Source organism: Cyprinus carpio, chromosome A22 (genome assembly GCF_018340385.1).
Source record: "Cyprinus carpio isolate SPL01 chromosome A22, ASM1834038v1, whole genome shotgun sequence".
NCBI lineage: Eukaryota > Metazoa > Chordata > Actinopteri > Cypriniformes > Cyprinidae > Cyprinus > Cyprinus carpio.
In genome coordinates this window covers 18297685-18315011 of record NC_056593.1, presented here as the reverse complement: position 1 = coordinate 18315011, position 17327 = coordinate 18297685, and the positions used below count along the sequence as shown (strand labels likewise).

The following is a 17327-nucleotide window of genomic DNA, read 5'->3' as shown; positions in this document are numbered from 1 at the left end:
TACAAAGTGATGCAGCAAAGTAGATTAAAGGGGCTGTGCTATAAAAACACACTGCAGCATTCAGTGTTTGAAAGAGTATGTATAAGTGCATAAACTGTGTGTGTAATGAATGTTTGAATGCAGAAGAAGGTTTTGGGGAGCCAGCCTGCTGCAGACAGGAGGGGAAGGAGAACATCCGCTGTGATCCAGTGAGATGAATGCCTTCAGGTCAGCAGCAGTTTACTGCTCACACACATGCATGTCATCAGTTATTTACTTAATACACCACTTTTAAAATCTGAACAGATTACAGTAAATCAGGGGAAATGGGGCAAAGTTGTGTAGTGTATACCAGCCTTTGTTTGGTTTTGATTTCATCTTGGTTTTGCTTTGCTGTTTTTTTATTTGCTTTGGTTTTGTTTTCTTTTTTGTTGTGTTTAGTATTTTTGTTTTTATTTACTTTTTTTGCTTTGTCTTAAATAGTTTTGCTTAGATTTTTGTTTTTGTTGGTTTTTCAAGTTTTGTTTTAATTTTATTTGTTTTTTATCTAATTTTTTAGTCTGTTTAATTATTATTATTTTTTTTAATTTTAATGTGTTTTGCTTTGCTTTTATTTATTTATTCTTTTTGCTTTTCTTTGATATTGTGTTGTTGCATTTAGTTCTTTTGCTTTGGTTTTACTGTGTTTTTGTTTTGTTTCAAAATCATAATAATAATCATTTAATTGCAAAAATTCAAAATAACATCGGGTAAGAGGATCATGTGAATGATTCATCACAACACATCATAACACAAACTTCTTTAATCAAAAGAGTGAATAATCGTGAACTTCAGTGGGCATTACAGATGTGGTGAAAGGAAGTACTGTTAATGCTGGTTTGGCTTTGATCCTGAACGTCTCCTGTCTTATTCCTCAAAGCAGAGTGCTTGTTTTTATGCTCACTGATGTCACTTCCTTTCATTGTCCATCATTTATATACTGCTCTTTCAGATGTGTTTGGTTACAGGCACTGTCCAAATGCACATTCCTACAATTGGTTTTATATTTGCTTCTCTAAATCTGTTTTAAGTCTAACATTTTGCAAAGGGGGTAGCTAAATTGTTGAAACAACTGGAAATATTATCTTTTACCCCTTTAAATAAGCATGCAAGCTTTCAAGTTTAATATTGCATGCTGATGATGGACTTTACAACTTACAAATTGTAATGCACTTTCACAATAATCAGCGATTCCTGAAGTGCTGAAGAAAAGAGGAGCTAATTTTTTCAAGTTTAGATATGGGTGCTAACTGCAAACTTATCATTTGGATTGTGTAATTGTTAAGTGGGAGGTTTTATGTAATAGTGTGTGTACTGATGGGACATGTGGAAGTTGGGCAGGTTGGTATCTGTTGCCTTTAAGCAGCTGAATTGTCTCGTTTGTTCATCCTCTAGGTGTGCGGAGTGATTTTCTTGTGCTGTGTTTGTGCGGTAGTTCTGTGCACTAGAGGGCGCTGCCGCACAGTTAATATCCCTCCGCACCAATGAGTGGATACTTAATTGTGAGTGGACAATTAAGTACTTACTTAACGAGCTCTAAAAGAGTGTGTACTCTCAGCCTGAATGCGTTATATGAGCTACAGGTTCAGATGGTCTGTAAATATTCTGATGTTGATGAAAGCTGCTCATTTTGTGGTCTTGTTGAAGACACAGCTGTCCTTTTATTTTGTGATCGTTGTAAGCCTAACCAGTACATTTTGGGTTGATTTAAGTGTTTATGTGTTTAACCCTACTAATGTGACCCACTGTCATCTCTTGAATATGTTGTTAATTTCTTTATTTTATATGCAAAATATTGCACCCACAAGCAAAACTGGCTTAAATCTAAATCAAAATAAAAGTTTTTGTTTACATAGTATATATGTGTACTGTGTATATTTATTATGACCACAGCCACATCCGGCCCTTATGAGACAGTAAGGGCAGGTTAAGCTCATTCATTTATTTGTTTGCTTGCACTCTCTAATAGTAAGTCCAGTTATTTATTTATATAGCATCCACAATACATATCGTTTCAAAGCAGCTTTATAGTAAGTTATTCTGTTACCTCTATAAACAATTTATGTGCATTACATGCTATTACAAATGCCTGCAAAGGGAGCCAAATGACTGGTAATTGCTGCTGTTATACTCACAGGACGATTAAATAGACTGTTTAATATATGCTATTGACCAAACATTTAATTCAAATATCCACTTAATCTTTCATTTTTGGCCACCTTTTTGCTATAGATAATACAGCCTCATTAATTTCTTCAAAAAAATAAAATAAAATAACCATGGTTTTATCGTAAAATGCTTAATTTTCTTTTGCGTGATTTCTAAATGCTTGAGACTATAAAATCAATCAGACAACTGTATTAATAAAATCATAAGCATCATAAGCTACAATTGAAATTTGTAAATAATACAATTTAATTTTTTTTTTTTTACTTTTATATTTTATTAAAGTTCTATTTTGACCTCTATTGTAGGTATTTTATTTATTTTTTATTTTTTTACTTCCATAATATTTGAGCAAAACTACACAACCATACAAACCTCACCAATTCAACCACTTGCACACCAGCACACATATTTACTTATTTAAAATATAAATAATATATATAAAATTAAACAAAACACTTTTGTCTATATACAATCCCTATATACCACACACACATATTATAACTATAAACAATTTCATAATTCTATAATGTAACACACACACACACACACAATATATATAATTTATACACTTTCTCTGTGTGTGTGGTATTTATATTATATATAAATATAAACTTATATAATTGTACTATATACAATCCTTTAAGTATAATAGGCTATGCTGCAACAGACATATATGTGTGTATATATATGTATATATATATATATATATAATATATATATATATATATATATATATTATTGTTATTTATATTTTAATTTAGTTATGTCTGTCTGCTTGTATAGCCTAGTTTATACTCATGGTCCATTGCTTGATTGTGTAATTCACCTATGGCATGAGAAATGTCCATTTTAAACCAAATAAATTATTAAACCAGCATATTATTATTTTGATGTTGTTGTCTATAATACATTCTACAATTATTCCCTAAACACAAAAATCAACAAATAAACACATAAACACACAAATCCACAAATACCCACATACACATAAACACATAAATATCTACAATTATTCCCTAAACACATACTTCCACAAAGTTCCACATACTTGTGTGCACATAAATGCTTAGTTATTGTGTTTGTACAGCGTCGTCCTCCTCCCTCTTCCTCCTCCAGACCCCAGACAGAGAGTGTAATTACCCAGAGGAGAGAGAGCTGGACCGTGGGCATCTACAGGACTCCCATTACTGTGACTCTCTCTGTGTGTGTGTGTGTTTGTGTGACCGTTAGAAACTGTTGGAGGGTGTAATATTGACTGGGAGGAGTCAGAAGCTGTGATTTGTAGATCCTTTGATGGATGATTCCTATGTGTGAATGAGGGAGGACGAGTGTGTGAGATTGTACAAGTCTGTCTTTTTTTCCAGAGCTCTACCCTGGAGGAAAGTGAGCGAGAGAGAGAGAGAGAGAGAGAGAGAGAGAGAGAGAGGATCACTGTAGAAAGACAAGCACCACATAAAGACCAGACAAAAAAACAACCTGGAGAGAAGAAAATAACAAGTTCTGTTATTCCTGAGGGAACTGAGGTCTGTTAGCTTTACTTTTGACATTTTGAGTGTTTCAAGAAGTGATACCTTTCCTGTAGTTTATGTTTGGGCATTTGCAGCAGCCATAGAGGTTCCGACCCGCTTCTTTGAGCTTTGGGTTGGAGATGACGGTCAGGACTGGCTGTCTGAATGTTGAGCTGATGCTTCCCAGCTGTGGTTTGTGGATTTGGGGTTTGTTGAGCGTCCTTCTGCTGGCGGGTCAGTCCGAAGCGTGTCCTCCTCACTGTTCCTGCACAGGCACCGCTGTGGACTGCCATGGACTTGCCTTCAAAAACATGCCACGAAATATACCAAAGAACACAGAACGACTGTGAGTATGATCTGCTGATTGCAGCTGTGTCACGATACGTCACTCTAATGTATGTGCATGATTGTGGATTTGTGAATGGCGTAGGCTGACATTCGTCACCTTTCTTGGCTTTAACATGATATATTTTATGTGCTTGATACTTACATTTTGAATCTGTAAAGTATGTCTAGTGATATTGTAGATCTAATCTACTCCAAAAATTGTATCTGGCAACTTAAGAAATGTTCTGTGTTCGAAACAAGTGGAAAAACTACAGAAAATAATTTCGACTTGCTGCTTAGTTTATAAAAACATGGATTTTATGTTTAGTAATTAATTTATAATGGCAAATATTATAATTAGGGATGCACAATATATCAGTGCCATATTGATTATCAGCCGATATTAGAGATTTTTGTAATGATCGCTATCATTTGAATCTACAAATGACAAATCATCAAAGACTCCTTTAAAGATAATCTTTAAAAGCAGTAATAATTTGATAACACTTTTAAATGTAACCATTAACAAATCTAAAAATGAATATGAATATCCATTTTTCATACAGTACTTTAGAACTTTGTGGTACATAAATTCACTTTAAAAAGGTTTTTTTCAAATATATATCTTTTTATTTAAAAATATTTTTATTTTATTTAAATGGGATATATATATATATATATATAATATATATATAGTATATATATATTATAATTATTCTTTAATATTTGCTATTCGTGAGATTATAACTGATTGTTAGATATTGCTAATGAAAACTTTAAAACCATTTTCTCAAATTAAAATAAAGCTGAAATTTTGTTAAATAAATATTACATTAAAAACTTTACAATTCGAAAATTTGTGTTGGCAAGTAACTAAACTGAAATAAAATAAGTTGAAGTACTAAAATTACTATAACTAAAACAAACAAATATTATAGAAATATAAAAAACTAATAAAATAAAATAAATTAATGAATAAAATGTAAAATATAAAAATAATTTAAATTATGAATAAGTACTATTATCGGCTTATCGGTATTGACTAAATTATCGGTGCATTGCTGTTTAAATATAGCTACAGTACTTAAGTATAATGATGTGTATGCATGATTTACTTACTGAGCTTGACTGTACAAAATTAAACCCAAACTTACAAAATTAAACTCAATGAAACCCAAAAGTCCTGATCAACACAAGTCGGTAAACACAATAACATTTGCATTATATTTTTTAAGTGGACTAGAAATGTACTGTTTACATAGAGAAAAATCAATTTACAGGAATTATGTCAGTAACACATAATAGACAGACAGACAGACAGACAGACAGAGAGAGAGAGAGAGAGAAAGAGACAGACAGACAGAGAGAGAGAGACACAAACATAACAAGCTATCAAACCTCATCACTAGAGGGAGGCCTGGTATAAACAACAGTAAATCAAGATACCAAACCACATAAAAATAGATAACAGTCAATCAGACAGACAGACAGAAAGATAGATAGATAGATAGATAGATAGATAGACAGACAGACAGACAGACAGTCAGACAGACAGACAGATAGACAGATAGATTGATAGACAGACAGACAATCAGACAGACAGATAGATAGATAGATAGATAGATAGATAGATAGATAGACAGACAGACAATCAGACAGACAGATAGATAGATAGACAGACAGATAGATAGATAGACAGGTAGATAGACAGATAGACAGATAGATAGATAGATAGATAGATAGATAGATAGATAGATAGATAGATAGATAGATAGACAGACAGATAGATAGATAGACAGACAGACAGACAGACAGATAGATAGACAGACAGATAGATTGATAGACAGACAGACAATCAGACAGACAGATAGATAGACAGACAGAAAGACAGACAGATAGACAGATGGATGGATAGACAGACAGACAGACAGATAGATAGATAGACAAATGGATGGATAGACAGACAGACAGACAGACAGACAGACAGACAGACAGACAGACAGACAGATAGATAGATAGATAGATAGACCAGACAGATAGACAGATAGACAGACAGACAATCAGACAGACAGATAGATAGATAGACAGGTAGATAGACAGACATACAGACAGATAGATAGACAGACAGATAGATTGATAGACAGACAGACAATCAGACAGACAGATAGATAGATAGACAGGTAGATAGACAGACAGACAGACAGACAGATAGATAGACAGATAGATTGATAGACAGACAGACAATCAGACAGACAGATAGATAGATAGACAGACAGACAGAAAGACAGACAGACAGACAGATAGATAGACAGATGGATGGATAGACAGACAGACAGACAGACAGACAGACAGATAGACAGACAGACAGACAGACAGACAAAAAAAAAAACTAAAAAAAAAAGACAGAATAAACAATAGACAGACAGACAGACATACAGACAGACAGACAGACAGACAGAGAGATAGACAGATAGATAGATAGACTGATAGACAGATAGATAGATAGACAGAGATAGATAGATAGATAGAGACAGACAGACAGACAGACGGATAGACAGGACAGACAGACAGACAGACAGACAGACAGACAGATAGACAGAGACAGATAGATAGATAGATAGATAGATAGATAGATAGACAAACAGACAGACAGAGACAGACAGACAGACAGACAGATAGAGAGACAGACAGACAGACAGACAGACAGATAGATAGATAGATTGATAGACAGACAGTCAGACAGACAGACAGACAGACAGACAGATAGATAGATAGATAGATAGATAGATAGATTGATAGACAGACAGTCAGACAGACAGACAGACAGTCAGACAGACATACAGACAGACAGACAGACAGACAGATAGATAGACAGACAGATAAATAGATAGATAGGTAGATAGACAGACAGACAGATAGATAGATAGTTGTGCATAGTCAGTTATATTTTATTCAGAGAAAGTACAACACAATTGTTGTATTCTGGTTTTGTTTACAGTGTCGGCCTTTAAATTATGCACCAGCTCTGTATATGAGCATGTTTGTGCCTCTCAGAGGTTAGAGTATCTCATGTTAGAGCTCTCAGAGCATGTCCATCAAACCCTCCGTGCGGCTCAAGAGATGACAAAGGTAACTGATACTGTAGGACATAATCTCCATTGATTCGGAGGATGTGATTCCGGTTATTGTCCTCCTCGAGTGTGCTTTCAGATCATACTGAGATGTATGATATGTTTGTTTCCTAAGATTGTTGTATTGTATAGCAGTGCCTCACATTGCAAATGTTTCACTTAAAGGAATTGTTCACTCAAAAATGTAAATTCTGTCATGTCATGCTGAATCTGTATGCCTTTCTGTCTTCTGACAGTCCGAAAGTTTTATACTTTAAAAAGGTATTGGAATGGTAATCCATACAACTCCAGTGGTTACATCCAAATCTTCTGACCAGAACAAACTGAAGTAGTTCATTCACAAATCAAATCAAAACATTCATCAACTCATATATTCAGAGCTCCAAATCAAATATGGCGACATGTGAGTAACATCAAACCCCATTGGTACTTGTGTCATGATGATAGCTCATGTGACATGCAGGATTACTTTTACGCTTCATTTGTCTTTTTTTGGAGTAAAGTTTTTGGTCCTAATTCATAATTTTACCATACAGGTTTTGTTAAACCAATCAGGGTAAGCAAATAATAAAAGTATTTAATTTTTTTGGGTAAACTATTCATTTAATGTGTCATTAAAAGTAGTCCATATGACTTGTGCACTATATTCCAAGTCATATGATAATTTTGTTAACTGCTGCATTTGGATTATTGACTCATTAAGTTGAACTTAAGAACCGAATCAGTCCCATTGACAAACAAATCATTCAGGCTGGTTTTGTGAATCAGAAACTGATTCATTAAAAGATTTAAATCAGAAGAATGAATCGTTCATTACATCAGACGTCTATTATCAATAGTGTACCGATGTATGAAGCTCACACAGAAGTCACTTTCAAACCAAGCAAACTTCTGTTGGTCATCGGGGGAAATCCATGTGACCATCTTTAACTCATTGCAAAATAAACAAAATTCCCAATCACATGGAATCTAATTGAAATTACTGGATTTCATCCTTGACTGTAAATGTGACCATACCTTAAGGTTAGGACTTTTTCCTCAACAGGAATGATGTTACAGGACTTACAAACAATTCAGTAAAGTGCCACAAAGAACAATGAAAATGCATTTAGATGAGGTTCAATGTGTTCAACCCTGTTGAACAATTAGCAGTGAAAGCAATATTCATAACAGCCAGCAGCTGTATAGTGAGGAGGACATTCCCTAGGCGATGTGCAGCAAACAGAGTCATTTATCAAGGAGAGTGCACTAGCCAAATAATATCCCCCATCGTCCCCTGAGCTTTGCCCATGCAGTGGTAAAGAATGGAGCTGCGGAGGCACTGTTATTTGAGTTGGCTGGGGGGAGGCGAGGGTCGTGAAGGAGGGCAAAAGGCTGCTGAGGTTTGCAGCGTTCAGATGGCTCTACATGATATCACTGCCCAATTACAGAGTTGAGAACGGACAGAATATCTGTGTACAAGCTGTTTTTACCTTTTGAATGAAATGAATTGAAAGTGAATGTAAACTGATTGATTATATCATCGTATTAAATATCTAGTGTAAGGGTCTTCAACCGGGGTCCACAGCGGCACTGCGGGGGGGTCCACCAATCAATGTTTGAACACAAACATTGTTTCAAAAATTAAAACATAGGTAAAAAAAAAAAAAAATCACAAAGTCAATTTTAAATATAAGCACCCTAAAGCAAAGGAAGATTACAGGCGAAACAGATTTAGCAAATGCTCCAATGTGTTTTTGAGTTTGAGCTCTGGAGAATGTGAAATGTTCCTATTTACAGTGCGTTTTTGCAGCAGTGAGAAATTTAGCTAATGACAGATATGTTTGTTGATCTCCTGAATGCAATGGCCAATCAGAGGTGTCTCAGTTAGAATCCACTCACTGCTCAAAACGCTTAAGTTTTTGTGAATCCTCTCTCATTAGTAAACAACAACACGAAGTAAGAGATTCATTAGTGTAGACAACTTTATTGATTTTAATAAACGTTGTGAGATCACAAACTGAGATGAGTGACAGATTTTTAGTGATTGTAAAGTGAGCGCACTTTCGAGGCTATATACCTGTAATCCATTGAATAAAAGTACTGTTTTTCACGCTGTTAAGAAAACCGATGACCAATTACACACTGCAAAGTTTTGGAAATTATATCTATGTATAAATGCGTGATTCACTCTGAATCTGCAAATTACATAGCTATACTAGTACAGGAAAAATATATGGCATTTCAAAATGGATATGCACAATATAAATGCAGACTTATTGACTACTAGAAAAATATTTGTATCACTATATATATTTTAAATTCCATTCCAATTATTTGTAAAAGTAATGCCTTGTAAATAATCTTAAATATCTCGCTGTAACCTGAATTTAGTGTATGGTATCTCATGTCTAAAATGCACTGTAAAAGAGGTCAGTGTAAGCCTAGCTGTTCAAGAGATCAAATCAGAAGTGATTGGTAGTGGCCGAACACTGAAGGTGTGTAGGTATATACCAGAATGGGTAACAGGGTTGAAAATGTGGCCTACATTAATCTGTCACTTAGTAGATATTAGCTAGTTTGGGATCGGATGTTGGTTTCTAGAAAAAATAAAGTCAATTAAATTAAGTATATGTTCAGTGTAAAATGTTTAGAATAGATTGAATCTGGAGTATGGGATGGATGATTGTTAGGGGCCAAACTCTCAGGGTGTGTAGGTGCTTAAGTAAGGGCGCTGATAGGGCTCATGGGACTTCTGGACAGGTTATTGACTCCCCTCAAAATCGTGTTCCAGGGGTAAGGCTGACAATTGCTTGGCCCCCTGTCTGATCAGGTGTCTTGGGATTGTCCCAACCTTTCCCCCTGTGTTTATGTATATACCAGAATGGGTAACATCTTTTGGTTATGTATATTTCTGTGTCAAGCCATTAGCTTCTTTTTCAAGCTCTCAAGGTAACTGTAGGGATGTATAGCAGATAAAGAGATCAAGCTGCTTTTGGGTCCAATTTTCCACATTAATGGTCCTAGTATTGACTGCAGATGCTGGACTAATTAAAGGATTAAAGGAGTTGCCTCATTCATTGCTTTGATTGGTCAAACCTGGGCTCTTTTCCACAATAGTGCCATTACAGCCCATGTCCCAGGTGACACTAGTCTACATATGTGTGCAAATGTATGTTTTCACTACAAAAGGGGCAGCCTGTCAGTGTCCACCTCTAAACAATGAATGTAACCCTGCTTTGCATGCCCAAATTGTAGTCTTTATATATTTTATATCCATTTCTTAGGTTTCAGTTTAAAAACACCTGTGTGCTGGTGTCCAAAAATTGCCTACATGAATCTCATGACTGTCAGGGAAAAACTATTGAGATATTAATTAAATCACTTAGCTGACTTTTCTTTAATTAGAGCTGTTTCATCACTTCCTTTTGAAATGCACAAATCTTTTCATAGCCAATATCAATACATTTATTTTAAAAATATTAATAACTTTTTCATACCCATGAATGTATTTCTTACATATCATAAATTAATAACATAATATAAAATAAAAAAAAAAAGTCAAAAGAAGTTTAGAATATATAAAAAAAAATCAGAATGGGTAACAGGGTTGAAAATATATAAAATAAGTCAAATGTTGATTAGAAGTTTAGCATAAATTAAGAAAATATTTGTTAGGTACTTTTCTTAACATTACAATAACAAAAACGTTGGTAACAGGGTTGACAATTTTTTTAATTGCATTTGATTTATTAACTCATTGACAGTTATTTAAAATAGTAATAAGTTATAATTAATATTTCCCTTGTGATTAACAATTCCTCTTTCTTCTTTCTTTTAAAGGGACTTGAACTCAAACAACCTCACACATATTGGCAAGGATGACTTTGCTGGCCTTAAGCACCTCCGAATTTTGTGAGCTTTATCCATATATTTTTTCACATCAATCTTATTTCTGTTATATTTTGTAATGTATAGAGATTCAGTCATTTAAATAGACATTTATATATGCCACAACTACAGCTAGGAAGCAGACAATAGCACATTTTAACATGTAAACAACAATTAAGAAGCAAACAGTTTTATTGTATTTTAATTACAGTTTGTATGCTGTTGGAATGGAATGTGTGGTCGTTCTTCTCCACTTTGTGTTGAATCTTGGTTTCTTTTTAACTTTCACTGTGCATTACTTTATCAATTTATACAGGCACCTCATGGATAACCAGATTGTCACTATTGATAGAGGAGCCTTCAGTGACCTGAAGGAGTTGGACAGACTGTGAGTTTAGAGAAACTAAATATTATCTAAAATATTAATTCTCTCTGTAATACAGTGTTCTGTTTTGAAGGCTTTAACACTGTAAAGCCTGACATATCAAAGTCATATGATAGTCATTTGAAATGGAATAGTCTATTAAACCTTTAGACAAAATCTAAAAACAAAAGTCTCTCTTTCTATATATAGATATATTTCAGAATGGGTAACAGGGTTGAAAATGTCTAAACTAAGCTAGTTTGAGACAAATATTGGCTTGTAGTTTACCACAAATAAAGAAAATGTTTAAATTTAAATAACTTTACAATAGTAATGATTTTGGTAACAGGGTTGACTGATACAGTCAACACTACAATTTGTGTAACTAATTAGAAACGGGCACAAAATTTATTTCTTTGAAAGCTACAGCGTGCAAGGATAATTAGTTAGTAATCTTCAAACTGGGTTTAATTGTGAGCCATATGTCTTTGTGCTTCCCGCAGGCGTCTCAACCGAAACCGTCTCCAGCAACTCCCAGAGCTCCTGTTCCTGAAAAATCCCGCTCTTTCCAGACTGTGAGTGACTGCTCCTTATCAGAATCATCAGGAAATGCTTGTTGAGATGAAACCACCCAATCTTACACAAAAACATGATAATATCTTTAGCAATAACTTCTACTAATAAATATGTACCAAAACATTTTGTATAGCGATTTCCTGGACAATCACATCTTAATAAGAGCTTAGATTAGTTAACTGTGGTTAATCAAAATGTTTTACCTTTTATTTTTGTGTGCTGTGCATATTATGCTATGTTTACTAGCATATCCTATTGTTTGCTTAGCTAACATGTTAATACCAATCTTAAGTGGAATCAACCTTAAACTTTAGAAAAGAGTGCTAATTACGGAAGTAATATACTTAAGTGCAAACTGAATGTAATGTTTTCACACACTTAATTGCATGTTAATTGCCATTTCTAGGCAATTTCATAATTCTATTGTCTTTGAAATATGACAATAAACATGACAAAAATATAATATTTGGCTAATTTGCTTAGCCTAACTTCTCCCAATGAATTTGTGTCAAAACACCTTTGACGTGCTTTTGTAGCATCTTCCTGGACATTCATGTCTCAATAAGAGCTTAGGTTAGTTAGCTGTTGTTTGGCCAAGGGTTTTTATCGTTGAATACAAATACAGTTGGTGAAGTCTCTACTGTTGGGGGCAGTGGGTCAAAAAAGAAACTATGTAGGAATGTGTGGGAGTATGGAAAGAGGTATAATGGGTGTGAACAAATAGTTAAAGACAGCTGTGTTTGCTTGTTATTTGGTTGTTTGTTCATGCCATTTCACAAGTTGTCTCATTAGTGAGTTGCCATATGGACGTGGTGCGTTCAGTCAATCTGCTTGCAAACACCCCCAACCACCCACACATGCCTTTAGGGAAAGATGTCTGCTATTATAAATGAAATTCATAAGGTCTTTTTTTCCTTCAGAGACACTCATTTTGGTAACCTCAGGAATATTGGTTTATGATAATGAGGGTCATGTGGGTAATGTTCATTCTTTCTTGCTCTGTGTTTGAATTTTGTGGCGGACAATTAAACAAATCAAGAGCTAGTTCATTAAAACAAGTAATAGTCTCCTAATACTCGAAGATTCATTAGGCTTGCTTTGCTAATTGGCACCATAGTGCCGTTCTCCATGCACAATTAATTAACACATTTAATCAAGAGGGGAAATAACAGGGGTGATTGCTAATTATGATTGGTATGTAGATTTTTCCTCAACTCTGTCACTGTGGGTAGCAAAAATTGTAATTTGTGCTAACCATGTGTGAACTTAGCTTAGAATGTGTATGTTATGAATGACGATGACAGAAAAGACTAATTATTCTTCAGCATTCAAGCTATTCTGTCTCTCCAGGAATGCTCAGAAATTTTCTTCATTTGACAGGATACTGTAGCGTGAATAGCTTTATTCCAAAACCTGGTGAGCTGCCTATGAAGACAGCATTTTAAGGACTATAAGTGCACTCCTAAAGCGAAGGTTGTTCTGAATCGTAGGAATCAAAATGATAGTGCCTCAAATCTCATTTAGGACAAAGGCATGAACAGCACCATCCAACAAGCTCAGGCCAAAAAAAAAAAAAAAATAAAAAAAAATAAAAAACCCCAAGATGTAATTACAACAAACTACAAATTATTGTATCTCCTCATTTCCCCGCCTTTCTGAAACGCATTGTTTTTTACAAAAATAGTTGACTGGTTTTACCAATATTTTTGTGTGATGCGTTAGTGTGCTATGTTTATTTTGCGTATTCCATTGTTAGCTTAGCAAACATGCTTCAGTTGGAATTAATTTGTAAAAAAGTACACTTTAACATACTACACAAGAGTAATTATTATGAAAATATATACTTTAATATAATATATAATAATATAATATATTTAAGTGTGAACATTAAGGTTTTCCCCTTTAAAGTCCTTTTTGAAACCATTTAAGCATTTAAGTTAATCTAAATGTTACAGAATGTTATTTCAGCATCAAACTCAATATACTTTAAAAGTGAGCATAGTCTTTAAATATATTTAAACTTTGTATGATGAAGCAATTTTAATAGCTTTTATCCATGTTTGCTAAAAAGAACATTATTTTGTGTATTGGATGTAATGAAATACCTGAAAAGGGTCAAAAAACACATGTTTCACAGAATTCTACACTCCCTCACCCCCACTCCTCACCTTTCTGTGATGCGTGTCCCGGTCAGAACACAGGCGCGACAAGACAAAAAAAAAAAAAACAGAATTGTTACACTCCTCACCTTTCTGTGATGCGTGTCCCGGTCAGAACACAGGCGCGACAAGACAAAAACAATAAAACCCATTACAAATGAGCCATTTGTTGCATCCAGTGGGGACATAATTACAGATTATAATGACTTACACTGTGTTTTTATGTGTTGCACTGCATTGCGCCGCATAAATATAAAACCATGTCTGCATTTGTGACCAGAGAAACGACAAACAACAAGCTCTACTCAGTCTACACTGCTCAAAACTCACATTTGAATCATCAGTGGCAAATCCTTTACATATGTAAATGTACTTACAGACTGTGCGTCAGAACAGCCGGCATTGTAGTCTTCTCTCCCAGGTTCAGGAAACAGTCCTCCATAAAATGCGTTGCACACATATAAATATTTGTGTTGAACTGTTCTGGAACAGTGTTGTAAATAAAACTTAACCACTGATTTCTAGTTGTGTCCTCTTTTGGGAGACCAAACAAAGTATTTTCGCTTTCACAATGAAACAGCATCTACACGACATGGTGCCAGCGGCAACAGTGAGAATCAAAGATATACCTTCTTTCTTTGCGTGAATATTTGGGCGGCGTTAATCAAATCTTCCCACACTGTGACGTAGACATGTGGGGGCGTGTTTAAATGAGCCGTTTTAGGAGGGCGTGGTCAAGACTTAACTTTTATAAAGAATATCTCTTTGGGTTTGAGACTTTAGTCTTTGCAACTTTAGGGATCTTATCTATTCAAAAAAAGCTTGGAACACTCAAAAGAGAAGGGAAAACGCATCATATGACCCCTGTAAATGTTATATTGAATAACACACTAAATTCAAATTATAATCAAGTACTTTACATATGCTTTAGTATGTTAGTCAATAATTGTATTTTAGAACACAACTAATTATTAAAACATGATGATTTAAAATATACTTTAAAGTAAAAATTTAATTAGACATTTTTACAAAGTGCACTTTTATTTAAATGGGTTAAGTGAAAGTGACGTGACATACAGCCAAGTATCGTGACCAATACTCAGAATTTGTGCTCTGCATTTAACCCATCCAAAGTGCACACACAGAGCAGTGAACACACACCCGGAGCAGTGGGCAGCCATTTATGCTGCAGCACCCGGGGAGCAGTTGGGGGTTCGGTGCCTTGCTCAAGGGTACTTCAGTCGTGGTATTGAAGGTGGGAGAGAGCAATGTACATTTACTCCCCCCACCTACGATTCCTGCTGGTCCGAGTCTCGAACTCAAGACCTTTGGATTACGAGTCCAACTCGCTAACCATTAGGCCACGACTTCCCCTTAAGAAACATAGTCATGAAAGTTTTTCTCTTTAGGTACACTTAAGTGGATTGTTATTTCAGTAATAATATATTATTTGCAAGTAGAGTTCAAACTTCTTTGAACTTTATTTTATTTTAGCCAAAATTAGCATCGTGCAGATCCTTGAAGATAAGACAAGTTTGAGTTTTTTTTTTTTTTGTGTGTGTGTGTGTGTGTTTATAAAGTTATGTTGTGTGTTTCTCATTGTTAGTTTTGCAACATACTAATGACAAACTCCATGTTAGCAGATGACCAAACTTTAAAAGCAGTATGTTTCTAAATGTTACTTGAAGTATTTTGCAGTGCCAGTAGTACAGTACATGTTATGCTAGCTGGTTGTTGTGCTAGAAAGTTTTTTGCTTTACAACTTACAAAGATCTGTTATTTGTTGTTGCTTCAAATATGTTGCTGGTCATGAAGGAGTCATTGCGCTGAATGGTTCTTCTACATGTTAACATAATGGTCAATATACAGCACAAAGCCAATTCTCATGTGCTTACAATTTCTTATAAAATTATGCAATAATGACACATTGAACCACTTTTTACAGTTCACTGGGCGGTCACACAAAATGTGCTTGAGTTAGACGTCTGCCTAGTTGTATAGTGCAAGTGGTGACGTTGGGAATTATTTATGATAGTACCGTAAATTATTGAAAATGAATGCACACTTGCGGTTGTAATGTGAAGCAGAGTTCAGGTTTTGGTAATTACCTGGAAGACATGTAGGTTAGCATGATAATCAATCAGCTAGCTACGATAAGCTTTTACGTAGAGTGTTTATCTTACAAAACATAAACAAACTAAAAAAACATTAAATAATAAGTTTAACTATCTATAGCTTTGGTTTTATATTATATATAATATATATAATTTTAAAGTATATATATATTTTTTAATCTCTTCATTCTTTCAGCCATTTTCTCTGTTTATTTGCTTCGCTGTCTTTGAGCTCTGATGAATGAGTTTTGCCTTTGCTAACATTTAATATCCCTCAGTAAACAGTACGTCAAACACAAAAAGACAAATGTAAGAAAGACGACGGCTAACAAAAGGAAACCACTGTGGCCAGTCGCAGTCTCTCAGATCCCACAACTTGCTGCTCGTTTTTCCCACTCAGGCCTCTTTTGTCCTTTTCTTCTTGCCCTCTTTCAAGGGTTTACAAATAAAAGATCTGGAGTGTAATATTTGCAGAGGTTGAGCAGTCTTACTAGCCGTACTGTTTGGCTTCACCTCTGGAAGTCAGCCAGGTTGGGACTAAAGCAAATGCAAACTGAACATCTTCGGTAAACAGCTTTGATTAAAGGGGGTTACCAGGTAACACTGACAGCACTGGAGGCTTTTTTACCCAGAGTTTAGGAGGTTGTTTCTGGTTTTCCTTAGTTTGCAAAGTCAGAATGTGTTTAAATTACTTTTATCCAACCAACTGAACTCAACTGAACACTTATCTAACCTAGAGTAAGGTTTTCTTGCTCGGAGGTTGCAATTGATACACACAGTACAAATAGAGAGCAACTTCACTCCTGAATCCATAGAGAAATGTTGAGTTCATATTGATATCTCTGACTTTGGCTCATTAAGTGAGATTATTGGGGTCTTTTTCTCAGATAATTCCCTGAGTGGACAGGTAACCAGTGACCAGCATTCGCAGGTAATGAGCTGTAAAGTAGAAGATAACATGTTGGAATGATCTCTCTGGAGCAGAAATTATTGCTTACATTTACATGAGTGGCAAATTAATTTAATTAGCCCTAGAAAACATATACAATAAAACTGTTCAAATATGACCAATGTGGTCAAATAAAACAGCA

At 34.8% G+C, this 17327-nt stretch overlaps 1 protein-coding gene across 1 annotated transcript in view; it reads left to right on the top strand.

Moving 5' to 3' along the window:
* Window positions 1–3591: 3591 nt before the first annotated feature.
* The window catches only part of slit1b (slit homolog 1b (Drosophila)), a 38229-nt gene continuing 24493 nt past the window's right edge, over window positions 3592–17327 (top strand). Inside the window, 4 exon segments of the mRNA XM_042712158.1 lie at window positions 3592–4041; window positions 10976–11047; window positions 11340–11411; window positions 11891–11962. Coding sequence (XP_042568092.1) covers window positions 3836–4041; window positions 10976–11047; window positions 11340–11411; window positions 11891–11962 — 422 coding nt within the window. The 5' untranslated portion in view covers window positions 3592–3835.